Source organism: Bufo bufo, chromosome 5, assembly GCF_905171765.1.
Source record: "Bufo bufo chromosome 5, aBufBuf1.1, whole genome shotgun sequence".
NCBI lineage: Eukaryota > Metazoa > Chordata > Amphibia > Anura > Bufonidae > Bufo > Bufo bufo.
The window spans coordinates 450,841,692-450,869,565 of NC_053393.1; the positions used below are offsets into that span (position 1 = coordinate 450,841,692).

The window sequence follows — 27,874 nt, forward strand, 5'->3', positions numbered from 1 at the left end:
CAATGCTGTCCCTCGAAGAGAGTGGAATTGCATTGGGAAATGTATTTGTGGTGACCATTTTTTATTTGTATATTTGTCACTTTTGTGTGTGTGCGTATTACTATGTTTTAGGTCTCATGCACGTGAACGTGCATTGTTTTGCGGTCGGCAAATTGCGAACCCGCAAAACACAGATACTGCCTGTGTGCCTTCGGCAAATTAACGGAACTGGCGACCCATTATAGAAATGCCTACTCTTGTCCTCAAAATGGACACGAATAGAACATGATCTATAACTTTTGCAGAGCCACGGAATGGAGCAACAGAATGCTGTCCGCACCAAACCACGTTCGTGTGAATGCGCCCTTAGACTGTTTAAAAGTACGGTAGATGGATTTTCAGCTAGAACATTGCGCATGAGGATGTTAAAGTTGTAAAAGGCTTGTGCATGCTCCTTTTATTTTTTAATTTTTTTTAATTTTTTTTATTTTTTTCTTGCAATAAACCATTGTGCATTACAGGGCTTGAGCAGTATGCATGCATGAATTCAATCAATATAATGGAGATGAACCTGCATTTGTTGTGCAGTCTATTTCGGTAACTGCTTGTAATCACTAGAGGGGTCATTGATTATGACCACCTATGCCAAAAAAATGGTGTATAAAAAATTGCATGGTCCCATTTTGTGACTTTTTGAATGCCCTCGTGCCTAAATATAGATGCGGGTGGCATTGTTGCATCACCTCCACCACTAGGTAGTGGCAGGTGAGGGAAAGGCAGTCTACTCCACCTGGAGTGTAGAATAGAATTTCAGTTTGGGCGCATGGGCTGCCGGAGTATGCTAGTGCGCCTCTTCATAAATTAAGCGCATCCTCCAACAGCGCAGGAGATGGCATAATACTGGCCTTTGATAAATGACCCCCAGTGCGTGCTGTCTTTCCAGTGCAAGTCACTGAATTTTGTGCTACCTCATGCTTTTCTGCCTTGTAAGTGGGCGACAGTTTTGGATAACCGCAGAGAGTGGGGCTTATAGTATTGCGTTATAACTAGGAGAATATTTTATTATCCTTTACACTGCAGGCTTTGGAACATACCGTGCATGATGCCACTTTATGGCGTCTTTGACTATGGACTTGTTGGCATCTGCGATGAGCTTTTCTTCAGATTCTATATATTGGTTATCACATCCACATAATTGCTATCTTTTGTAGTACTTGTGGTCTGCTGCGGGCATCCTCTACTGTATGCATTTTTGCTGGGGATCGTCATTAGCAACAGGCCACAAGTGCAGGGTTTGCTCCCCTGTGTGTGTGTGTGTGTATATGTGTGTGTGTGTGTGTGTGTGTGTGTGTGTATGTATGTGTATGTGTATATGTGTGTGTATGTATATATATATATATATATATATATATATATATATATATATATATATATATATATATTTTACACTCTATCCATAGAAAAGGTCAGGCAGCACTCCTTTACATGCAGTAACAGTTATGCGGTGCCCGTGGTGGTCCCTCGATACAGGACGGATAAACAACAAAGAAAGTCCGCAGCACTCCTTGAAGTAAAAAATGTGCAGTTTATTCACACATGTCAGAAAATTTAAAACGTTTCGGTTCTCTCACAGAACCTTTCTCAAGTCAAGTTTGACTTGAGAAAGGTTCTGCGGACTTTCTTTGTTGTGTGTGTGATATATATATATATATATCACACACACAACAAAGAAAGTCCGCAGAACCTTTCTCAAGTCAAACTTGACTTGAGAAAGGCTCTGTGAGAGAACCGAAACGTTTTAAATTTTCTGACATGTGTGAATAAACTGCACATTTTTTACTTCAAGGAGTGCTGCGGACTTTCTTTGGTGTGTGTGTGTATATATATATATATATATATATATATTTTTTTTTTTATTTACTTCCTGCCTGTTTAACACTACGCCATTTTTTTTCTGTTGGTTTCTTCAGATCCTGCAGAAAAAAAAAGTTGCCAATAACGTTCCCACCTTATACCCCACCCACACATCAATTTTGAATGGGCTCTAGAGCATCATTTATGTTCCGTTTCCATCTGATACCTCAGGTATCTGCTATTTTAATCAGAAGAAAAAGTCCTGTCTGTAGTACTTTCTGCTGAAATTTATTTATTTAAATTAACGGATACATAACGAAATGGATGACTGGTACAAAAGGAATAGGTTCCATTTGCATCCATCATTCAATCCATTTAACAGATCTTAAAAAATTTTAATCTTAATTTTTTTTTCTCTAATGCTAGGAAGATCACACTCTTGCATAAAACTATGTTAACACACTACAGTTTTGTTGCAATAAAAAGAATGCAAATTAAAGATGACCTGTCCGACTGCCGGTGTGCTGCATTCTCTTCACAGTTTACCTGGTCGCCATCGACATAGCCGCAACAGTGCGGTGTAATTAAAGCTTCTCTGTCCCATCAGGATGGAACCGCCATAATTGCACTGCTCCACCGCTGCACTGATGACTGGTAAGGTAAATGGTGAAGCGAATGCAATGCTCGTACGTACACTGTTCTCTTCAAACAACTGAATGGCAGGAGGTGCCAGGAGTACCCTCCTCAATCTGATAATGATGACTTATCCTGGGTTTAGTTCAGTGTTCCTCAACTCCAGTCCTCAGGGCCCACCTGCCGGTCATGTTTTCAGGATTTCCTCAGTAATGAGCAGGTGATATAGTTAGTGTCCGGGCATCAGGACTTGCCACAGATATTCATTCTGTGGGATCTTCTCAGATCATGACCAGCAGGTGGGTGCTGAGGACTGGAGTTGAGGAACACTTGTTTAGGTAATCAATTTTAAAGGGGTTCTGTGGGAATACAGAAGCCAGTCATTGGCTGTTGCGGAGCATGTATAGCATTCCTCAAGATCCCCTTTTAAGGGCCTAAGTAAAGTGCATAGATATTGTTCCTGGTGTTTCAGATTTAAAGTTACTACATCTGATTGTCTAGTAAGTGAAAGAACGTTCATGTGAATGCTTTGCTGGGTGTACAATCTTCGAGGCCTAAGGCCCCTTTCACACGGGCGAGTATTCCGCGCGGATGCGATGCGTGAGTTGAACGCATTGCACCCGCACTGAATACCGACACACATGAGCAGTGATTTTCACGCATAACTTGTGCGTTGCGTGAAAATCGCAGCATGCTCTATATTGTGCGTTTTCCATGCAACGCAGGCCCCATAGAAGTAAATGGGGTTGCGTGAAAATCGCAAGTATCCGCAAGCAAGTGCGGATGCGGTGTGATTTTCATGCACGGTTGCTGGGAGACGATCGGGATGGAGACCGATCATTATTATTTTCCCTTATAACATGGTTATAAGGGAAAATAATAGCATTCTGAATACAGAATGCATAGTAAACTAGCGCTGGAGGGGTTAAAAAAAATAATATTTTAACTCACCTTAGTCCACTTGATCGCGTAGCACGGCATCTCCTTCTGTCTCCTTTGCTGAACAGGACCTGTGGTGAGCATTAATTACAGGTAAAGGACCTTGGATGACATCAATCCAGTCATCACATGATCTTTTACCATGGTGATGGATCATGTGATCACTGGAGTGACGTCACCAAAGGTCCTTTTACCTGTAATTAATGCGCACCACAGGTCCTGTTCAGCAAAGGAGACAGAAGGAGAAGCCGGGCAGCGCGATCAAGTGGACTAAGGCGAGTTAAATTATTATTTTTTAACCCCTCCAGCGCTAGTTTACTATGCATTCTGTATTCAGAATGCTGCTATTTCCCCTTATAACATAATCTACAGAACACCGATCCCAAGCCCGAACTTCTGTGAAGAAGTTCGGGTTTGGGTGCCAAACATGCGCGATTTTTCTCACGCGAGTGCAAAACGCATTACAATGTTTTGCACTCGTGCAGAAAAATCGCAGGTGTTCCCGCAACGCCCGTGTGAACCCAGCCTAAGGGTCCTTTTTACACAGCCTGGTGGGGCCGATCTTCAGTAATGAATGTTTGTGTATGAACGCGGACCATGTAAGTAAGCAAATGCTTATTTGTTGGGTGGTCCCATCCTCAACCCCTTCAGGATGAGCGCCACATCATAAAGATGGCGCCAGCTCAGAAGCTGAGTAGAGCTGTAGCCACCAGTTGCCTGCTGTTTTACACAGCAGATACCTGGAGAAATTGTCCATGATCAGCCATAGCACAGATCAAGAACTTTTAACGTCTCAGATACTGTAGTCAATTGTGACAATGACATTGGAGCTGGGGTCTGAATGACGTCCCCCCCCATGCTGAGACTTCTGAAGGCTCCGAAGACTGCCACAGTGAAGTTCCTGTAGGAACACAGTGACTCTCCTATAGGCTGCAATGTTAAAGCACTGCAGTCTACAGGAGAAGTGATCAAACAGTGTTCAAGTCCTTCATGAGGAACTTAAAATGGGTTTATTGAGATTTTAATACTGATGACCTATCCTCAGCATAGGTAATCAATATCAGATTAGAGGGGGGTCCAACACCCAGCACCCCCGCCGATCATCTGGTTGAAGTGAAGGCCACACTCCGTGCGAGCGCAGCTTTCCCTTCATTGTTTACCTGCTTGTCGTCGACATGGTAGAAGCGAGCAGGTGTAATTACAAGATGATGTCCCCTTCACCTCTATGGGATGGCTCTGTAGTATACACTGAATAGGAAGGAGCCGCCCCATAGAAGTGAATGGGACGGCCTGTAATTACACAGTGCGGCCTTTTCTTCAACCAGCTGATCGATGGAGGTCCTGAGGATAGATCATCAATATTAAAATCTAGAAAAACCCCTTTAAGTAAAAAAATAAAATAAATACATTTTTGAAACAGTTTTAAAAATATGAAAAATTCTGATTCCCCCCCCCCCTTCCCATATTAAAGATAAACCGTAAAAATAGATGATGGTTATTGCCGTGTCCTAAAACGCTTGAACTATAATGTATTTATTTATAATCGTATTAATAAAAATTACAAATTGCTTCCCAAAAATGAGCCCTCTCACAGCTCCGTAGACTTGAATATAAAAAATTGTGGGGGTCAGAATATACCAGTGCAGAGTCAAGAAAAACTATACAAATATGGCATCTCTGTAATTGTAGAGACCTGGAGAATTAAGGGGACAGGTCAGTTTTACTGCATTGGGAATGCGTAAAAACGAAACCTGTAAAAAAATTTTTACATTTTCATTTTTTTCCAGATTCCCACCACATCATGGTGCCATTACAAACTACAACGTTTGGCAAAAAAAAAAAATAGCCCGCATACCACTATGTAAACATAAAAATAAAGCTATGGCTCTGGGAAGGCAGGGAGAAAAACAAAAAGGCAAAACAAAGTTTCTGGGTCTTTAAGGGATTAATGCAGTAGCACATATGATGGTCTGCCAACAAACTGTAAAACTATATGGGAATGGCTGTAGTGGATCTTTAAACCTCACATGGCAGCTGTCTTTTCTGCATGTTAATGCCTGGGAATGAATGGTCCTCGTTCTCAATCATTGCCTGTGTAGACCTGACCGATGGAGAGCTCAGTTGATGTATATGTATATATGGTCAATTAATTTGATTAAAAATGTCTCATCTGTGTGAAAACCTGAGTGCTATTACACAAACAGCCGAGCCGCGTTTACCGCTAATAAGCCGGGTCACAGCTATTCCCCACAACTGAAAGAAAAAAAAAACGCAAGTGGTGCGTCCCGACAGTTATTCGTGTGTGCTAGTGCCCTAATGTACTAAAATCGGTCTTTCAATCACAGTGACTGTAATGTGTGAATGATGCACACGACCGTATTTTGTTTCCGTGTCCGTTCCGGGTTTTTTGCGGATAGGATGCGGACCCATTCATTTCAGTGGGTCAGCAAAAAACGCGGACAGCACACCGTGTGCTGTCCGCATCAGTATGTCCGTTCCGTTGCTCCGCAAAAAAAAATAGTGCATGTCCTATTTTTCTCTAGTTTGCGGACAAGGATAGGCATTATTACAATGGATCTGCCAAAAAAACGGATCTGCAAAAAAAATTGATGCCATCCGTTTTTTTTGCGGATTGGCAATTTGCGGACCGCAAAACACATACGGTCGTGTGCATGTAGCCTAAAAGGCAACTCCAGTTTGCGATTTATAATAGATGAGAAAGATGAGAATTGCTGCTATTTTAACAATTTTTATCTGCAAGATCGATCTGAAATCTGTGTGTGTATACCCAGTCTTCTAGGGGTATAGTCTATGGGGGTCATTTATTAACCTGAAATATGACTGACTCGCGCAAGGTCTAAAACAGTGGTTTAGGGGTAGAAAATGGTTTAAATGTAAGACTGCTAGGAAGCTGGCTTACATTTAGGCCTCTTGCACACGACCATATGGCTTTTTCAGTATTTTGCGGTCTGCAAAAAATACGGATGACGTCCGTGTGAATTCAGTTTTTTGTGGAACGGAGCAGCTGGCCCCTGATAGAACAGTACTATCCTTGTCCGTTATGCGGACAATAATAGGACATGTTCTATCTTTGAACGGAAATATGGAAACGGAAGGCATACGGAGTACCTTTTTTATTTTATTTTTTTATTTTATTTTATTTTTTTGCGGATCCATTGAAATGAATGGTTCCGTATACGGAATGCAAAAAAAACAAGAGGCCTTAGAAGTTATGGAGAGGCCGGCGCTTCTACATAACTTTGGCGATCCACCGCCAGAGCAGGGGCTTTATTAGGACTGGGTCTAAAACGTCAATCTTAATAAATTACCCTCTATATCCCTAAATTCGAGAAGATAAGAATTTTTTGTGGTTCATATCAGGAACGTAAACTGAATGTGTTGTCAGAGAATGAAGGGTTGTTTAAAGGGGTTATCCTATAATTATTAATAATCAGACCTCATATAGTACGTGACAGTCTGTTCCTAACAAAGCTAGAACCTCACATGGATTTAGCGCTCCTCCATTCATTGCTCCTATTCTCATCAGGCTGGCAGCTCCGACTGTGTGTCCGTTCTGCTGCTCTCTCTGTAATTGTCCCGGCTAATTGTGACCACCTCACCAAGGTGGACGGAGAAATAAGGAAAACAGCAGTTCGCGCTATACGGACATATTTTATTGAATAATTCAGGGGCCATACTACATTTTTTTTATTGTATATCCAACCAGGTGCTTGTTTGAAAAACATTCTGTTCTGTGAGACAACCCCTTTAACATAAAAACTAGACTTTAAATATATTTTTATTGTGACTTCTGCATAGATCTTCAAAGTACAGGTTTTCAGTGCTTTACAGCAGTCACAAGGAGAGCGCAAGAGGAGAGCAGCAGCTCAGGCAAGATGGCTTCCCCCATAATCATGTACACAAAATGAAAATGCACTTTATCTATGTATATTCCAGTGCTGGAAAATCGGACAAAAATCTGTGTGTAATCCTCAAGGTGTGCAGGTACCCTAAGGGATACGCGGTTTTTGTTTTATCAATGTAATGCCTCCATACAACCTCACAGCTGTCCAGAAGCCCAATGTAATGCCTGTACAAGTCAGCCCCTACGGTACCTCTGTAGGTTTTTTATTTTTTTGTAGGGGAAAAAAAATGGCAGTATGTTCCACCGGATGCTTTATGTATGGGAGGTACTCTCCCCTAGAAGCACTCTGTACATGCAGCTGCTCATGGAGGCCATATGGCCCAGGACTAGGAAACTGCAGGCTCTGCCGGTGCACCCGGCTGTACAATTAGTTTAATTAGTAATTATTACTGCAAACGGCTTTCACATGGTTGTCGGTAGACAACTGCTTACGGTATGTTAGGACCTAAAACAGCAGTTTAACATTACACTTGTAGACGATCGTGGTTTTCTGTTAATAGTTTGTAACATGCGTTTTGTTTTTCTCTACACGTGTTGAAGGTTTGTGCATGAGGGGCTCCAGTATGTTCCTGACTGGAAGATATTGGCAAAGTTCTCAGCTTTTAACAACGGCTTGAGGAATTACGCATCTGACAATACTGGCTATCATTTTGGTGCATTTTTTGCAGTGATACGTGTTGACGGTTTGTCTGTAGTGGTTTCCATAAGGGTACTTTCACACTAGCGGCAGGACGTATCCGCCCTGCCGCTATTTCGCCGGACCGCCGCTCCGTCCCCAAAAGGTGTCATTTTTGAAAACGAGATGTAGTGTGGAGCCATCTTTAGGGTGAGTTCACACACAGGTTTTCTCTGGCATTTACCCCCCCCCCCCACCCCTCTCGTGCAGCTCTGCAGGGGAAGGGACATTGCAGGGGGTATATACTTTCCTCGAAAAAGAACCAAAAATCTATGTGAAGAACCCTATGGCTACTTGCACACGTTGCGGATTACGCATTGTTTTTCTACTGGATTCTCGTGCGGAAAAACCACAGCGTAATATTGTACCAGCAAAGTTTGAGATTAGACGAATCAAATGTACACTGGTTCTCTTTCTTCTATGTGGAAATTGACCTGCCATGCAGATTTAGAAATCCGCAGCGTGTCCATTCTGTTTGCAAAGGGTGCGGATTCCATCCTTTACAATGGAAGAGTGAGATCTGTGGCAGAAGCGCATCAAATCTGCATTAAAAACGTGGTGCAAGAGGTGTTTGTTTTTCTTTTTTCTTTTTTTGTGCCATAGCCAGAAGTGGATCCAATGGGAAGAAAAAGTCCTTCCTTTATTCTCATTCATTTCCAGCCCACTTCTGGCTTTGGTTCAAAAAGCTGTCCGACACCACGGTAAGTCCCCATTCACACAGTATTCCATGGCAGAAATACCTCTGGTTTCTGCTGCGGTTTTTCAGAATACTGCTGACCCATGCGCAGTTTAGCCCAATGCAATGGAGTTAAACTGCAAGCACGCACTTTGGTTTCCAGCAGTATCTTTGCGGACACTGTTCTTTGCGCTGGTGCGGAAATATACAGTCGCATGAACAGCACAGCAGTCTCCTGGCAGTCCATGGCAAAATCTGCATGCAAAAGATTCCACGTCCACTGGGCCCAAGGGTGTGTGTTTTTTTTTTTTATTGTGAATGCCAGAAAATCCTGAGTCATTTTCAGTCACTCCCCCTGCCCTTCTAAACATGTATATAAGGAAACACCTGGGGAAAAAGCCACACCCATTCTTCAATAAAATAAAAATAAAAAAAGCCGGGGGTCTACATATTTTTTTTTTTTTTTTTTTTTGCAGATAGGATGCAGACCCATTCATTCCAATGGGTCTGCAAAAAATGCGGACAGCACACCGTGTGCTATCTGCATTCGTATGTCCGTTCTGTAGTCCCGCAAAAAAATAAATAAATAGAACATGTCCGTTTTGGACATTGTTGGAATGGATTTATTTTTTTGCGGATCTGCGATTTGAGGACCGAAAAACACATCCGGTCGTGTGAACGTAGCCTTAGTGTGACTGGCGGCCCTGGGATGCATTTACCCCACCCTTTGTCTGGGTGTGCGCACTCCCAAGGATGATAACGAGTCAAAAGCACCTTCGGTCTGCTCAGAAAAACGGCATCCTTGGCGCAGCACCCTGGTGGCTTCACTTGCTTGCTGCTTTCTTTTTGTTCTGTTGAACTGCTCCCAAGTTCCTGCCATTGCCGGGAGCAGCTCACAGTACATGAGGTGGTAGGGAGCTACTGCGCATGAGCGGCTAGGTGCGCTCGCTCCAGCGATCCTGGCCACCACAGAAGCCGGCGCTTCACAACCACCTGAGCAGACCCCTGACAACGAGCAGTGAGACAATATTGTATGAAGAAGTATATTACTAATGTTCTAGGTGAGACAACCCCTTTAAGGCAAGACACAGACGAGCAAGTTCAGTGTGATGGACTCTCTGCATATGGCAGTGTGCGATCCCTTTCTGAACTATGCGTAGCTGGACCCTTAGGCTACAAAAAGGGTTCAACTACACTGTGCCATGTGTCGCACAACCTTTTTTGTAACCTTTTGTTGCAGTGTAACATAATGCGACATGAGTCGCACATAAATGTATGGATTTTTGCGGCGTTCATGTTGCCGTCTCAGCGTGACACCACTGACTATCATTATAAAAATATTGCGCGACCATGTAGCTCTAGCCTTAGACCTGTTTCTACTGAATTACACTGGCAACATTATGTCGGTGTAATTCAATAGATTCCAGGTGTCGCAGGGACACACAGCATTGTAAATCATTATAATGCTGTGCGATCCTGCTAGAGGAATGGAGGTCAGAACGGGAACTCTGTGCCACACACAGTTTCTCACACTGAAGTCGCTTGTCTCTGTCTGGCCTTAGGCATAAAAAAAAAAATGCTTAAAACTGCTAGTTCCAGATGCTGCATGGATGTTTCAAAAAATGCCACAAAATTAGCTGAAAACGCCATGAAAAACTTGTGTGAATCCACCCATAAAGCTGTACCAAAATATAGATTCTGGACATCAGCGTGTCTGTCTTAATGCTTTAGGAGTTTTTTCAGGGTCCTAGACAAACTTGTGATCGTAACGGGCAGATATTTTCCAAAGGTTCCTGTCCGTCCTTCTGCTGAAGGACACTGCAGTCAGCCGATCCTCGGCCAAAAGTGGCTAAATACATGAAACGGCAGCTTTCATCATACCGCGCAGTGAATGGAAAGTGTCAGTCAGTGCCCATTCTATGTCTATAATGTCCATCTATCCAAGATGGATTTCTCAGCTCCTATCTGATTACCTGGTTCAGAGGTGATCTCTCATTCTTGTGTATTGTGCCAGGCTGGGACTATTACACCCATTTCTCAATGTATTCTGTCTGATGTATGGAAAGCCCCTTTTTCTAAGGGCTTTGTCCATTTGCCATATAGTGAGTTCTGGACAAGGGCCAACTACAAATCTACAAGCTAGACTCCAGTGTAAAATACCCCAATGTGTGTTTCATGTCTGTGAAATGCTTCAGTGTGTACAATTTGGCAATTTTTCCGCTTATGAAACTTATCTTGTAAACCAGGTTGGTCACCTAAAAGGGGTTGGTTACTTGTATGATGCCTATATGGCACTTATTAATATTCTGTGCTGATAGATATATATATATATATATATATCAATCTATATCTCAATCTATAAGATATAACCCATTGTTAGGCAAGTCTTTTTTGCTGTCTGCATAAAAGTCCTGTTCCTAAGATGGCCGCTGATGGAGGGTCATGTGATCGGGCAAATCGGTCTCCTCCACTCCCTGCACCCACACTAATCTCCCATAGATGTATTTGAATGAAGGAGATTTTTCAGCAGCCATTTTACGGACAAGACCTCTGTGTAGACGATGCAAAAGACTTGGCCAGCAAGGGGGAATACTTTGACACAGAATTTCAGCAAAGGCTATATTAGTAAATGCCATCTTACATACACATTGGTCAACAGGAGCCAGAGAGTGGCCAACCCCCAAGTCTGGTTGGGTGGTTTAATTACCTGATCAATGAGCGACTGCATTTACACGCAACAATGTGCAGATCCCTAAGATTTAAAGGGGATGTCCATGACTAGAAAAAGGTGGCTCCTTTATTCCAAAGCCAGCACTGCACCGGTTTACAGGGTGTGTGTGATATTGCTGCTCGGTCCCATTCACTTAAACAGAGCTGAACTGCAATACTAGGCACAACCCATGGATGGTTGTAGGGCTGTTTTTTGGAATAAAGCGGCCATATTTTTTTTTTTTAATCCTAGACAACTCCTAAATATTTTTAACCTACTCTATCTGGAATGTCAGTTTACACAATCAAAAGTGGTTGATTTTATTTTCATGATGAGTAGCTCAGAATCAGATGGTATGCAATATAGAAGTGTGGTGTTGTGGGTGGGTGTGTTTTTTTTAGTCTTATTTACAGGGAACAAAATGTTGGTTTCCGATAATTTACTAATTGTTAAGGGTACTTTCACATTCGCAGCAGGGGAGTCCGGTAGGCTGTTCCGGCGGGTGAACAGCCTGTCGGATCCGTCCTGCCGCTAGTTCACGTGTGCCCGCGGACTGCCGCTCCGTCCCTATTGACTATAATGGGGGCGGAATTCCGGCGCAGCGCACGGCGAGAGGCAGCTGGACTAAAACTCCGCCCCCACCCCCCATTATAGTCAATGGGGACGGAGCGGCAGTCCGGGGGCACGCGTGAACTAGTGGCAGGACGGATCCGACAGGCTGTTCACCCACCGAACAGCCTGTGGGACTCAGCTGCCGCTAGTGTGAAACTAGCCTAAGCAGAGGGGTTAGCTGCATTTATAGTTTTCTCCTCTGTATGGGGGCGAGTGATCGCAGTAGTGATCCCCTTACTGGGCAGCAGATCTGTTTACACGAGGCGCTGTGCTGCCTACAAACCATGGTTTTGGATACCGGTCAGAAGATATCATTTCTTGATGAACGGGTGTTTGCTTTTGTCGCGTGATTGGCGGCGCCTTTGCTTGGGACAGTTGTTTAGAATGAGCTTTCAGGGGACGCGCATCCCCAGTAACTGTCCTGATGATGGATCTATAAGACCAGGGGCAGGGGGGCAGTGGCCAGTGGAAGTTTTTGGGGATGTATTTTGTGATTGACTGTGGTATTTGGCTTTGTTGGAGTGGTATAATGTGCCCCCATATGGTAGTGCTGGCCCTGCCTTCCATCAATTTGGACCTGACTACAAAACGGGGCCACTTTTTATTATTATTTATTTTTTTTTATTTTTTTCAAGGGCCACTTTAAGTTCCCAGTCCATGAGCGCGAACCAGTTGCCATTTCTGATATGGTCCTGCAGGAAAGTGTATAGATATACCACTGTAAAAGTCTTCTGAAATCGAGGTGCTTATAAATAAGGCCAAACGTGTTTATAGATTGCTCCATCTATGAAGTAAATCTATGGCGGATGTTTTATATCTTTATGCAATAAAAAAAATAAAAAATCTGATTTACTTTTTCAGTCTTCATATACCGTACATTTGCCTCCTTCGGCCCAGGCTTGTAAAATGTCACCTAAGTTGAGCAAAGGTCTACACGATGCCATTGTCTCGCGCTAGAAAAATGGTTCATATGTAAAATTCACAATGGACTTCTGTTTTGTAGCCTGCTCCTACATCATCTGTGGCTTTCCCCTCGCTCTGCCACACGTCTCCAACAAGGTTTTTACTGTGAAATGTTACCCTAAGCCTGGCCTATAAACAGAAGATTTACAATCATTCTCAATATTATTTTTCATAGATGGTGCACACATTGCCATCCTTGTGCGCTCTCCTGCTGTGGGGAACGTATACATGGCCATGTTTGAAATCCATGAGAAATGGGCGTGCTTCAGTCTCCCGAGCACACAGGCGTGCCTGTTACCCGCTGTTCTGCTTCAGAAATCTCTGGAGGTCGTGTTCTTTACACTTTTGTCACCAAAGTGTATTTATATAGGTTATACAATAGTGTTTATATATACGCCTATATTGTGTTTGTGATGTTTTAATGGTAGTTACACGGCATATATTTGTGTGTGTGTGTAATATGTATTATATTATTGTCATCTGATTTTATGGCTTTGTATGGAGGAGAAAAGCACAAAACAAATGAGTGGTTGTACCTCTGCCACCAGTCTTGCCCCCCCCCCCCCCCCCCCGATTTTTTATTTTCCATTTCTACCAAACCATTGATCTTATAAATTGGGCCCCACCGTTCCCAAGGCAACGTAAGCTGCTGCACTTCCAAAATGGGGAGGATTATATAGCTGTTGGTGGTGGGGGAGGGGGGTGTAAGAGGAAACTCGGCATCCTGATGCTTAATGTAAAGGAAGTTGACATGCACATGATTGTGTAGTACGAAAGTGGGCCTGCAAGGATTAAACGTGGCCATTACCAGTGTCTGGGGGATCTTTTTGTTGCACAGGATGAGAACGCAGTTGTTCGGAAGAGATTCCTTGTAGTGTATTATCTGGTAATGACTAAATCTCCCTGATTGAGGGGGGGCGGGGTGGTCATTACATATTCAGTGATGGCCTTTTATTTTAGCACACTAACGACGTTGCTTTGAATGTCCACCAACGTTCTCCATGAAGGTTCTCCACCTAGGGCTTTGTATTTTTTTTTTTTTTTTTTTTGAGGTAGATTGAAAAGCTTAATGTTCCCCTAAGAGAAAATCAAAATGTAGAGTGGTCGTTCAGGGTGTCACTGCATCAATAACGCAGCGTCCTGTTACGCTTTGAATAACCTGGAAGCTGTGGTGAGACGCAACGTTTGAAGCGACACAACATGTCTGACGAATAATGAGCCTGCGATGTGTAGATGAGAGGCTTCAGCTGCGGTAGTGCAGGGCGCTCACAATGCCAGGTGGTGACAAACGCTTACTGAAACCTTTGTCCTCTTTATGTACAGCCATATGTAAATTTCCAGTCCTTTTTGAAACCTTGTTTTTAATAGATGAGGATTTGGAGCGGTCTAGGCAGATGTGCATGTTCTTCGAGAGTATTGGCTGCTACAAATGCTTTAATTTCATAAAAAAAAATATATATTCTATCCGGATTAGTACCCATTTATGATAAGCGTGTTCTTGTTTCTTACGCTGGCCTTTGCAAGCAATGTGTGGTATTAGTTACCGTAGATGGTCTATACTGACAGACTAAGGCCTTTTTCACACAAGTGAGTTTTCCATCCGGATGCGACGCGCGTAGGAAGCACATGCTATCTGGACTGAATCCTAAGCCCATTTTTCACGCATCATCTCTGCGTTAAGGAAAAATCACAGCGTGTTCTATATTGTGTGTGTTTCACGCAGCTCTGACTCCGTGGGGCTTGCATGAAAAACGGAAGGCGTCCGGATACAATGCGTTTTTCACTGATGGCTGCTTGGCGTTGTAGATTTATTACTTTTCAATTTTTCTTCACGCGTGTGGAAGAAACTGAAACACTTAAAGCTATCGCAGAACAAAATGGATACAACTTGCAGAACCATGAGATCCTGACACCATTTGTATCGCTCGTGTGAAAGAGGCCTTCCACGCATGGCAAGTCATGGCTGGAACAGTGTATTGATGTCAGCGTGTATGCTGAATGCCTGCACTGCAGAGAACTAGGCTGCATTGCAGCACCATTTCTGCCTTGGGTTACTGTGTGCATCGAGAAACCATGGCCCTATTTGGGATGACTTGAATAGATGTAGATTCCTGTCGTTTGTTCCCATTCCTGTATTCTCAGAATGATTGCACTTCTGTGCCATAATAGAAATGAGGGAAAAGGCCCAGATTTCCTAATCCTGTAGATGGCGTAAACTTAGGCAAGGTGGTCTAGACCTGCACCAGATGTATCGCAGGTGCTCAGGCTGGGTGATGAATCTGGTGCAGGGATACCAGCCATTGGTTGGCTCACCTCGAAATTGGTGCAATTTTAGTACAAAATGATGTTTTAAGCCCCACTTTCTCATGAAGCTCTGTGTTGAAGCCCCATGGGGTCATTTATCAAACTGGTGTAAAGTAGCCCATAGCATCCAATCAGATTCCACCTTTAATTTTGGACAGCTGGAATGAAAGGTGGAATCTCATTGGTTGCTATGGGCAACTAAGCCAGTTCTACTTTACACCACTTTGATAAATGACCCCACTAGTTTCTAACAGATGGAAGATCTCTCCTGGCTCCGATTCATTTAAGGGATGTCTTGTTACAAGCAATATGGACCCGAGTTCCATCATGTTTCATTACGATTCCCCCTCGTCTTCTGCCCCGATTCTACTCTTTTTAGGCCAACTGCACCCGATGTGGATGACACGATTGTTTTTTTTACTATGTGGATACTTGTGTAGAAAACCCGCAGCGTAATACAGTACCAGCAAATGTGTGTGACATTTTTGCAAATCTCGTATAATCTTTGCTTTATTGTTCCGTGTGGAAATCTACCTACCGTGCAGATTTTGAATTCCACAGAATGTCAGTTCTCCTGTACGGATTTCACTGCGTCAACTCCGCACCGCAACATTCGGTTTTTGTTCCATAAACACACACAAATCGGCACGGAAATTCATTTGGGATTCTGAATGGCAAAAAATCTGCCAGAAAATCCGGAGTTGCCGATTTTTTTTACAAATGTGCAAATTTTGGCATATTTTTGTTTGTGCATATTAATATTTTATAATTATATTTTTATTTTTCCCTGTGGATTTGTATGCGGGGAAAATGTAACATAATACAGAACCGGCAGACTGTATGAGATTAGAAATATCTCATGTATACTTTGCGGTTTCGTTCCATGCAGAAATTGACCTGCTGTGCGGCTTTCACCCTTTTCAATGCAAGGGTGAGATCTGCAGCAAAACTGCATCAAATTCGCACTGTAACACATGCGGTATTTGGTACATACAGAAATTTGTGTGGAATTTCTGTACGATACTCATGCGCATGTAGCCTGTTTGTGTGCTTTTTTAAAAAAAACAATTTTTTTTTTAATTGGATTTAAAGGAGTTTTCCACTGATGTATCTTATTAGTGGGGTCCAACACCTGTGACCCCCACCGACCAGCTGTTTGAGAAGGCAGCAGCACTCTTGTGAGCACCGTGGCCTTCTCACTGCTTTTCCTAGGTCAGTTATAAGACGTTCATGTGTCACGTGGCCTAGGAGCAGCTCAGACCCTTTCAAGTGAATGGGGCTGAGCGCAATATCATGCACAGCCACTATACAATGTACGGCGCTGTGCTTGGTAAGCTGCGAGAAGGCAGCGGCGCTCACAGGAGCCCCCTGCCTTCTACAAAAAGCTGATTGGCTGGGGTCTCCCCACCAATTAGATACTGATGACCTAGCCAGAGGATAGGTCATAAGTAAAAATAAAAAAATAATAATAATAAATGGATCCGTCCTCCATTGACTTTCAGTGGTGTTCAAGACGGATCCGTCATGGCTATGTTACAGATAATATGAACGGATGCAGACGGTTGTATTATCTGAACTGAAGCGTTTGTGCAGATCCATGACGGATCCGCACCAAACGCGAGTGTGAAAGTAGCCTTACACATGTGGCCGCTGCTATTATGTGGAAGTCTTTCTTTGCTTCCAGGAATGGCGTCTTTATTCTATAGAAAGTAGTGAGTCATTCTGCATGTAAGAACGACACAATGTTCCTTGGTGGAAGATCACACCTAGTACATGTTCTCTAAAATAATTATCACACTAGGAACAATTTTGCCCGTTCACTCTCTAAAACCTGGGTGCTTTTTTATTTATTTTTACACAAATAGGCCTCATGCACACGACCGTTGTTTTATTCCGTGTCCGTTGCACCGTTTTTCGTGATTTTCTGCGGACCCATTGATTTTCAATGGGTCCGTTGAAAACTCGGCTAATGCACCGTTTGCCATCCGCGTCCGTGGTTCCAGTCCGTCAAAAAAATATAACCTGTCCTATTATTTTCACAGAAAACGGTTCGCGGACCCATTCAAGTCAATGGGACCGCAAAAAAAAGCGGAGGCACACAAGATTGTCGTCCGCGTCAGTTTTTTTTTCCTATCATTTGCATGGCAAACCTGTCTTAGACTTTTTTTTTACATTCCTTTATGTCTGGTGGTCCTCCAAAAATAAAGGAAGACACACGGAAACGGAACAACGGAACTCCATTTTGCGGAACACAACAACGGTCGTGTGCATGAGGCCTTACAAGTATCAAAAATCCAAACTCCTAATGTGAACCCAGTGCGTGATCTGCCCTTGTACGGTGGATCTATTCCTTGTTGGCGAGTCGCAGAATGCTCCGTTACATAATTGTTTACTTGGATTCTTTTTTTCATTATTCTGCATGTGTTGGCTTTGAAGAAAGGTTCTATTTAAATATCTCAACAATTTATTCCTGTCAACATGGAAAACTGGATCATGTTCACACATGGTGGATCTACTGCAGACTTAAAAAAAAATTTTTTTTTTAAATGTTACTTACTTACTTCATCCTTCTGGACATTCCAAGTGGACAGTTCAGAGGATTCCCTTTTGTAACGTGCAGAGCTTAAATTTCCCAGCGAGGATGACAAAATGCGGGGTAACGAATTTACTTATTCAATGTTTTTGCTGGCTTTAATTCTTGAGGCTTTAAAACCTCAGCAACACTTGAGTCCATGTGACATTAATGGCACCAAACGTTCTCATCCAGTCGCCCTTCCTGCCACCAGTTTGAATGTTATATCCTTTTGTCCATTCAGGAGCTTGCCATGTTGCTTGCCTTCCATAGACTGCAGTAGACCGCTGCCCCCTGGTGACCGCAGAATTACTAGTTTTTGACACCCAACACTTTTTGGCTTTTTTTTTTTTTAATTTCTTTTTTACATGGAGTAGGTTCACAATGTCACTTAGTGTGCTCGACATCAAGTAGTGGTTAGTTGGCATTGAGACGCCTGCTTGCAAGTAGTCAAGGTTTTGTGGTGCGTGTTGTGTGTTTTTTTTTTTTTTTTTTTCTTCCCTCCTCAACAGCTACCTCTTTTTGTTTGGAAGTTTAAAAAAAAAAAAAAAAGTGAACATGCTTTAACATGACTAATTCAAAAAGACTTTTATTCAGCTTTTGTATGTGCTCAATAAAATTCGCTATCATACAATAAAATCGTATCGACTAGTGAAAATTATTCCAATTAGTCGGGTATGGCTGGCCAGATCAGTTCATGGCTGGTATAGAGCATGCTCAATGCAGATGACTGGAAAGGAAATGTATCCTCCCAAAATGACTATTTAGTGCACTGTGCTTTTTGTGTTTTTTGTTTTTTTTTGTTTTCAGCATATTAAACTATTTAAATCCGAATTTTATTCTAAACATATTTAGTAAATTTGGCAGTTTCTTCTTTTTTTTTTTTTTTTATGTGACTATTCACATGAGAGGAAAAAAAAAGCTTAATATTTTAGTTTTCACACTGGTCACTTACAGCTCTGCTGTACAAGGTAGGTTGTCAACTCCTACACACCGAGACTCTGTATGCCCCTTCATGTCACTCTGGGGACGGCAGGTTTGTTTCAAAAAATTGCAACTGTCACATTTAACTGTAGAAATTACTTTTCAGTTTTTATAAATCTCCATAAGTCTTTCATCTGCACCGCATTTTGATGAGTTTTTTTGGGGGCAAGTTTTCCCTAAAATGTTGTAGGAATTGCTTTTATTTTTATTCTGGCATTTTTTGCTTCTCTATAGGACTTAAAATGGCAGAAACAAAAGCACGTACCATATGTTAACAACATAAACTTTTGAAAATACATGGAATTAAAAACAAAGTGTAAATGCTTGAAAAAATAGTTATTTGGAACTAGAAGACCAGAGTCACACGTGGTGGATTAGCTGCAGATTTGCTGTCTCGGATTTCCGTGGGGCAAATCCGCAGCATTGTACAGTCCCAGCAAAGCGGATGAAAATTTCTTATTTATCTGCGGTATTGCAGATTTGAAATCCGCCGCACGTCAATTTATTACGCAGATATTTCTTGTGGATTTCCAATAGGAGAGAGTGAAATCTGCTGGCCTTTCCGCAGCAAAAACTGCATGTAATACGTTAGTTTTGTTGCTTTTTTTTTTTTTTTTTTTGCGGAAACCAAACTGCAGTGGATTTTCCGCTGTATTTCCTGTTTGTGTGTCTGTCTGTCCCTGGCTGTACATGGCAGACTTGTTGCAGAACGTCTACAATATTTCTGCAGATTCATATAAATGGAGTTGGCAGAAATCCACACGCAACAAGTCTGTCATGTTGATACACCCTAATGTATGTCCATATATGAAGGAAGCTATCACAGTAATGCTTTAACCCCTTCCCTCCCAGCGCCGTAATAGTACGGCCCTGACCGGGTCTTTAAAGATGGCAGACACTTCTGAGCACCGCGGGCGCCATAGCCGCGGGTGGCTGCTTCTTATAACAGACACCCGCGACTCATATCCGCAACCGACAGTAATGCCGATTGCAGACATTTAACCCATCAGATCCCGTGGGCAATCCTGACCACTGCATCTGAGTGCGCTGAAAACCGAAAGCCCGCGCTTTCGATGGTGCTCCGGCTCTCCCTTGTGGCGATGGGAGGAGCCGGAGTTGTGTGCAGCAGCCGCTGTCTTTGTCAATGACAGGAGGCTGCTGCACAGTATTTCCTATAGAGCCCTTGCCTGTAATAGGGCTCCATAGGAAAGTAGTAAAATCATCATAGACTCCAATGCAAGTGCATTGGAGTCTATGATAGCAATCGGATGATTGATTTTTATAGTTCCCTATGGGAACTATAAAAAAAAGGTGTAAAAAAAACAAACAAAAGAAAAATTAAAATCACCCCTCTTTTCCCAAAATAAAAGAACTAAAAAAAATAAAAAATAAATACACATCATGGGTGTCGCAATGTGCGAAAACACCCATAGTATAAAAATATATTCCGCAAACGGCAAAATGGAAAAAAGCGTCCAAATGGCCAATTTGACATTTTTGGTCGGTTAATTTTGTACAAAAGTTTTTTTTCTCCACTTTTTCATATATTTTTTTATCAAAACGCAAGAAAAACTATACATATAAAGTATCGCTGGATTCGTACTGACCTGTAGAATAAAAGTAACTGGTCAGTTTTATCACACATTGAACGTCGTAAATAAAAAATCTGTAAAACTGTTGGAATTTTTTTCCTGCTTCCCACTACATCATATGCAATATTAGATGGTGGCGTTGGAAAGTACAACTTCTCCCGCAAGAAAACAAGCCCTCGTATGGCTATGTGAACAGACAAATAAAAAAGTTATGGCTCTGGGAAGGCAGGGAGTGCAAAACGAAAACACAAAAAAATAATAATAATCCAGAGGTGAAAAGGTTAAAAATGACTTAAAAAAACACACCATACAGAACAAACACATTAGCACAACTTTACTAATGCTGTCTAAAAGTCTACTTAGACCTTTGGTCTTATACTGTCCTGGATTTATCATGGTGCTGATTGTGGATGATAAGCCTGGCATACCTATAGACTGTGTGTAGTGCAGGGATCAGCAACCTTCGGCACTCCAGCTGTTGTGAAGCTACAACTCCCAGCATGTACAACACCTGAAGTGCTGGTGGTTGCTGATCCCTGGTCTAGTCTTTGTTACACCATCTGTTTGTTTGGCTTAGTTTACTCGAAATAATGTGCCAAAATTTTGGGGCATTTTGTTGCCCATTACAACATATTTATGAGCCAAGACCGTTGTCAGACACGCGATAAAAAGGTTAGAAAAAGTGTGTAAAAGTCAATAACTGTGGTACAAAGCGTATACTCGAGTATTATAATTTATTTTTTTTACACTTTTTCATTAGGAAATCTTTCCAATTATTTCTCCTAATGTAAAGTTAAATAAGTAGATGATGCATTTGATTTGGCTTCCGAAATTGTAGATTTCATTTGTGTATGTGTAATATATTATTTTTTATTTTTTTGGGGGGTTTATAATTTGGACTGAATCGACCATACTTGTCATCAATTTTACCATTTTATCGGCAGTGTGTGTGTGTGATTCACACTTAAATGTGCCACCAAATAGAATTTTGCAGGCATTTACTGTGATTTTACACAGAATCCCACAACTATTCTTGTTGTGTGTGTTTGAGAAAAATTGTGGCATTTCATATGGTATTACTTAGGTAGTCTCTTTGTATTTGTGGCATGTAGTGTGAACTTGTACAAGCAGTGTGCCGCCTAACACAATCCGTGTGTGCACTTCTAACTACAGGAAACCTTTTTTAAGTACATTTTCTTCCTTTCTGCATTTACCTGTACATCAATTGCCATCTGTTGAGGGCTTTTAAATTGATTTTTATTTTTTTGTTACAAAAAAGAAAAATCTGGCTCAGACTGAAAGCAGGCAATACACATGAAATAACTGTTGGCTTACTTGGCCTATCTCTCCTGATCCTCCCATATATCTGCATGCTCGGCCGAGCATGCATATGTAATGAATGGGGCGAGGAGAGAAAGCAGCTGCCAGACTCGCTCACCTGTTGCTTGTCTCCCCAAGAACAAAAGTATCTGGCATTGAAATACAACATGCTTGATCCTTAGGTTCCCAACATTACCCATGGGGGTGGGGGGGTGGAGAGTAGGGAGGCATCATACACATTAGACAGTTGGTCGAAATCAGCAGGTTCAGCCATCATAGATCTAAGACAGTGGTGGCGAACCTATGACACGGGTGCCAGAGGTGGCACTCAGAGCCCTTTCTGTGGGCACCCGCACCCTTAGTGTATGGTGTACCAATATGCCTTAGACTTTTTCCTTACATTCATCAGCGCAGGGCGCACTATGAACAGCACAGGCAGCGCATTTCATGCAGGCAGGCTATTATAGCTAAATGATAAAGTACATGGAAGATAGACTATATTGGACTGTAGTATTCAGGGGAAATTGCAGTGTTGGCAATTTGCGATTTAAATAAGTGGGTTTTGGGTTGCAGTTTGGGCACTCGGTTCACCGTTGCAGCTATAGGGTGTATGGTCAGCTTAAGCGTGGGTTCCCACATAGGTTTTTAATTATGTTTTTGTGCACTTTGTGACTTTAGAGCCATTTATTGCACATGCAAAAATTTTTTTTTGTGTGTGCTTGAGATAGTATGAGGTTCTATAGGAAATATGACCTGCACAACAACACTTTAAAAAATAAATATTTTTGCCCCCGAGTGGCTTTTTTTTTTTTTTTTTTTGGGCATCTCGCCTTTAACAAAAAATAAAATATCATTTTTATTTTTTTTTGTTTTTTTAAACACTGTCCCTATAGGAAAATAATGGCCGAAAAACAACGATCTGTTTTAGAAAAAAGTCACTCATAGCATAAAAACCACATGCAGCTTGGACAAGAACCACAAGCAAAGGAGTAGATTCAAAACGAGTAGGTCTTTCCTTGGTGTCCCCAATTTCTGATTTTGGATTGAAAAACTACATGCCGTAAATGTGGAAACCCAGCCTAAGGGTCCATTCACACGTCCGTAGTGTTTCGTGGATCCGCAATACACCAGGCCGGCACCCCTATAGAAATGCCTATTTTTGTCCGCTATTGCGGACAAGAATAGGACATGTTCTATTTTTTTCGGGAGCCGCGGACCGTATATGCGGACCGCACAATGTGTGCTGTCCGCATCCTTTCCATCCCCATTGTAAATGAATGGGTCCGCACCCGTTCCGCATAATTGAGGAACGGATCCGGACCCATTCAACGGACGTGTGAATGGACCCTATCAGGTTTATAAGTAATGTGTCCCATGTCTACTGTAAAGCATTAGTTGCGGTATATGCATAGACAGTATAGAAATTTTCCAAAAGTCTGTCAAAAAGCCGTAGAGACAACCGCTAGAACACACGTGCCTCTAACTGGACTGAACTTACATGAACTATAGTACGCTCTGGTGATGCACAAGGAAATGAATTCAAAAAGTGCTCTGCTTTTTTCTTGTAAAACTTTCAGTTGGCTCCCACATCGTGATGCTCTCTCTCTTTTAAAGTTTTCATATGGCCTCAAATATTCATTCCTGTTAATCAAAAGTGAACTTGGCCAATGTTAAACATGTCATTGTCTTTGTTCAGTTCTTTACGCATTGTAGTATTTTACAAGTCCATGTGCTGGCATAGTTCTGGATATAAGTTCCTGTGCCCGGTGGCATTTTTTTAGGCTAGAATTTAATAAATCCCAGAGGCAAGTAGGTATTGCATGATCTGCAGTCTTATTTCAGATTATGTTCCCACATTGTGTATTTCCAATCACTTTTTCTTTTTGTCTCAATACTGGCTTTGGTTTCCAAAAAGCACCAAAAAACATATTTGTGATTTATAAGGCATCCTTCACAAGAAGATTTTTAGCAGTGGTATTTTGATAAAAACTGATATGGATGGGAATTTTTTTTTTTTATTTGTATTTTTTTCATTTTTGTTTTCATTATATTGCAAAAACGCCTGAAAAGGTATTACTTCAATACTTTAATACCAAAACACACAAACCTCACCAAATTGGGGAAAAATGGATAAAGCAAAATCCTTGTGTCCTCAGGTTAATAACTCCTATATACTAATAGTAGTAGATGTGGCGCACAGGAGTAACTGCTGACCCTAGAGGTGCACTCAGTAAAGTGGACTCACCCAGTCCACTCAAAAATAAAACCGAGTAAACAATAACTGGGCACTCTCAGGATATCTGAACCATTTGAAATTTTATTTGCATATAGTGTCAATAGATATAGTAGGTGGCAATAAATCCAACGGCGGTAGGTTTTCACATCAAAATAAAATAACTAAACAACATTCCCAAAATTACCAACATGTAATAAATCTCATAAAACAATGGAATGCAATAATGTAAAATATCAAAAAATTTCGAGGAATAAAAATGGAATAATGTGGAATAATCGATTCACATTAATAATCTGAAAAAAATCGTATAACTGTTCGTATGGGAAAAGTCTCGAATTTATAGGTAGCGATAAAAGCAATGTCCTATAGCAGCATTCAATTCAATAAATTGACAAAGGTATCCGAAAGTTTCAAATGTCCCAATGCACAATCAGTAACCAAAGCAAAACGGCGTCCCGCTAATTTGCATGCACCAGCGGCGTCCCACTGCAATATTTGCAAAAAAAGTTTTGGAATCTAGCTGGATAGCTATATTCCAAAACTTTCGTTGCAAATATTCCAGTGGGACGCCGCTGGTGCATGCAAATTAGCGGGACGCCGTTTTGCTTTGTTCACTGATTGTGCATTGGGACATTAGAAACTTTCGGATACCTTTGTCAATTTATTGAATTGAATGCTGCTATAGGACATTGCTTTTATCGCTACCTATAAATTCGAGACTTTTCCCATACGAACAGTTATACGAATATACGATTTTATTTTTTTTTTTTCAGATTATTAATGTGAATCGATTTATTCCATTTTTATTCCTCGAAATTTTTAGATATTTTACATTATTGCATTCCATTGTTTTGAGATTTATTACATGTTGGTAATTTTGGGAATGTTGTTTAGTTATTTTTATGTGAAAACCTACCGCCGTTGGATTTATTGCCACCTACTATATCTATTGACACTATATGCAAATAAAATTTCAAATGGTTCAGATATCCTGAGAGTGCCCAGTTATTATTATTAACTCAATATACTGTTTTTAATTTATTTTTATTTTTTTCAGCAAAAATCTAATGTCCAATAGAGGCCAAAAAAGTGTAAAAATCAAACAAATAAAAAAAAAAAAACGCCACTAACATCCTATGGCAGTTTTTTTTCCCTTTTGACTTTTATTTCTGTTTTTATAGCATGCTGTAAAGTTCGACTAAAAATGGCATCTAGAAAAACTGAATTTCATAGCATTTTTTATTAAAAAATCCCGTAAAAAATCACTAAATATATATATTATTATATATTATTATTATTATTTTTTGTCGGTTTTGATGCCAAAACCAGAAATGGATCCAGCAGAAAGGAGCAGAAGTCATCCCTTTATATTTCTGATTCCCTTCCAACCCACTTCTGGCTTTGACACGAAAAACTGCCAGAAAAAGCTGTACGAGATGCCCCCAATGGCTGCTTTAACGCTGTACAGTGATCTTGGGTTCCAACTACTAGTAATGTTTCCTTTCGGGTAGGACAAAATCCAATCCTGACATGGCCACTAAATATGTGTTGAACAACTGTAAATTTATTAAAATTGTAAATTGTTTTTGAATAATTTCTAAAACTGCATTTTGTAGTGATCTTCCCAATTACTTACATATTGTATTTTTTGTTTTTAATCACTGACACCTAAAATTGTTTAAAGTGTAACTTTTCCGCATGCAACGTGTTTTTTTTTTTTTGTTTTTTTTATCCAAACAGTATGTACATTACAATTTCTTATAACTTTTATGTATGTACAATCCACGTTCACAAAGGATGAATGAGTTAATGGTTGATTTGCCTCGTACATTTATTATGTGCAATTATTATACTCGTATAATCGTTTATTTTGGAAAAAACTGAGGCTTGTAAATAGATTTTAAAGTTGTGGAATAGATATCTTGAATGTGGCCTTGAAATGCACTAATAACTTTTTGGGAGAGGAGCATAAAAATAACCAACCAAATCCCTTGTAGTGCTTAAAAATGCACAATAACCTACCACTCTGTGAATGGAAATGTATAACTCCACATCATTTTAAAGGTGGCATCTGGCCAATGTAGAAACGCTGCACCAAGCATGCCCCCCTGTGTGAATGTGACCCAATTATCTGCTGGTTGTGCGTATTAATAGAATGTGCACACTGCTAGATAGATATATTTAAAAAAAAAAATAATTTCTTTCACTTGTGCGTTCTTGGGAATCCCAAGGAGTATGTGGCATTTAAGGCATTTGCTTGTTCATCCTTTAAACAAACTGTACAGCGAGCTCTCCTCCACCACGAATGTCTGGCTGGAAGTTCTACACAAGAAATGTCTCTTTGCAGACTCCTTAACCAGTGAAGCACCAGACATGAGTCATCTGCATTCTGTAACCCACCAAAGTGATTATGCTGGCTTGAAGATAGGATAGGGGAGGGGGCTGGACAAAACGCTTATCCCATCCCAAACATTTAGGGGGGGTCCGGTGGATATGAAGTGAGCTAATTGAATGATTTCAACTTCAAAGACCAGGAATGATAGGAATTCCACTGCAATTGTATGTGATCAGTTAGCTCCTAGCCAGTTACAAGTCAAACTCTTAGGGCTCATGCACACGACCGTATGGCTCTTTCAGTGTTTTGCGGGCCGTTTTTAACAGATCAGTTTTTCTGTTTTTATGTTTCAGTAGTGTTTCCGGTTCCGTTCCTTTTTTCCATATGGCATATACAGTAATTACATTGAAAAAATTGGTCTGGGCATAACATTTCCAATAGATGGAACGGATATGGAAGACATACGGAGTACATTCCGTATGTGTTTTATTTTTGCAGACCCATTGACTTGAATAGAGCCACGGAACATGATTTGCGGGCAATTATAGGACATGTTCTATCTTTGAACAGAAATACGGAAACTGAATGCACCCGGAGACACTTCAGTTTTTTTTTTTTTTGCTGACCCATTGAAATTAATGGTTCAGTATAAGTAACTCATTCTGAACTAAAAAAAAAAAAAAAAGGCCAGTATACTGAACGCAAAAAACGTTCATGTGCCTGAGCCCTTAGTATTTGATATTAATCATTGGTGAAGTCACTTAAGATTTGTGTGTTCATCTATATCCCGGACTCTTCAATCATAGAAAAGTCTGATACCAGTTTAAATGAGGTGCTCTGAATTTTGAGCATTGTTAAGGTCCAACGTTAATTTTCTTCTTTTCTTGTTTTAGGAGTCGGAAGCTACAAATCCGAAATATACCACCGCATCTGCAGTGGGAGGTATGTATTTCTTGTGTTTTATACATTTAGCAAGTTTTAACGTTTTACCTGTGATTAATTCTATAATATAAAGTGTAATGTAAGGCGAAATGCACACGATCAGGATTGCGTGCAGATTTTCCGCGCGGAAAATCCGCACTGTAAGTCATGTACATTTTATTCTATGAGAATTTGAAATTCTCAGTGCACACGATGCAGATTTTTTTCAGCGCGGATTTTGACCTGTGGTGCGGATTTTAAAATCCGCAGTATGGCCATTTATTTTATTTTTCCTGACCGAATTTTCTTCATTCACTTAGTAAAATCCGCACCAAATCCGCATGCAAATCTGCACCAATTGATTCGGATTGACCGCACAGATTTGCCTGCGAACACCTGCGGATTTCAGTGCAGATGCTCCGCACATGAATCCTGAACGTGTGCATGTACCCTAAAAAGGTGTGGCCATTCTTTGTATAATATTTATTATTTAATATAATATTATCATGTTTAATCCATCCTAAGTTCTTTAGTACAAGTATGCGTGCTTTCATATATGTGTCGGCATTGTGTTGGGAAGACTTTTTTCGGGGATGCCTTCTCACAGGTGACAATCTCGTGTCTGCAGTAGTTGACTACAGCT

The 27,874-nt window shown here is 41.1% G+C and overlaps 1 protein-coding gene across 2 annotated transcripts in view; it reads left to right on the forward strand.

Annotated features, from left to right (window-relative positions):
* IGF2BP3 (insulin like growth factor 2 mRNA binding protein 3) overlaps positions 1–27,874 on the forward strand; it is a 114,210-nt gene that overhangs the window by 19,136 nt on the left and 67,200 nt on the right. For both annotated transcript variants that reach the window (XM_040432489.1, XM_040432490.1), the window contains exon 3: positions 27,204–27,252. In XM_040432489.1, coding sequence (XP_040288423.1) covers positions 27,204–27,252 — 49 coding nt within the window. The remainder of the gene's footprint in view (positions 1–27,203; positions 27,253–27,874) is intronic.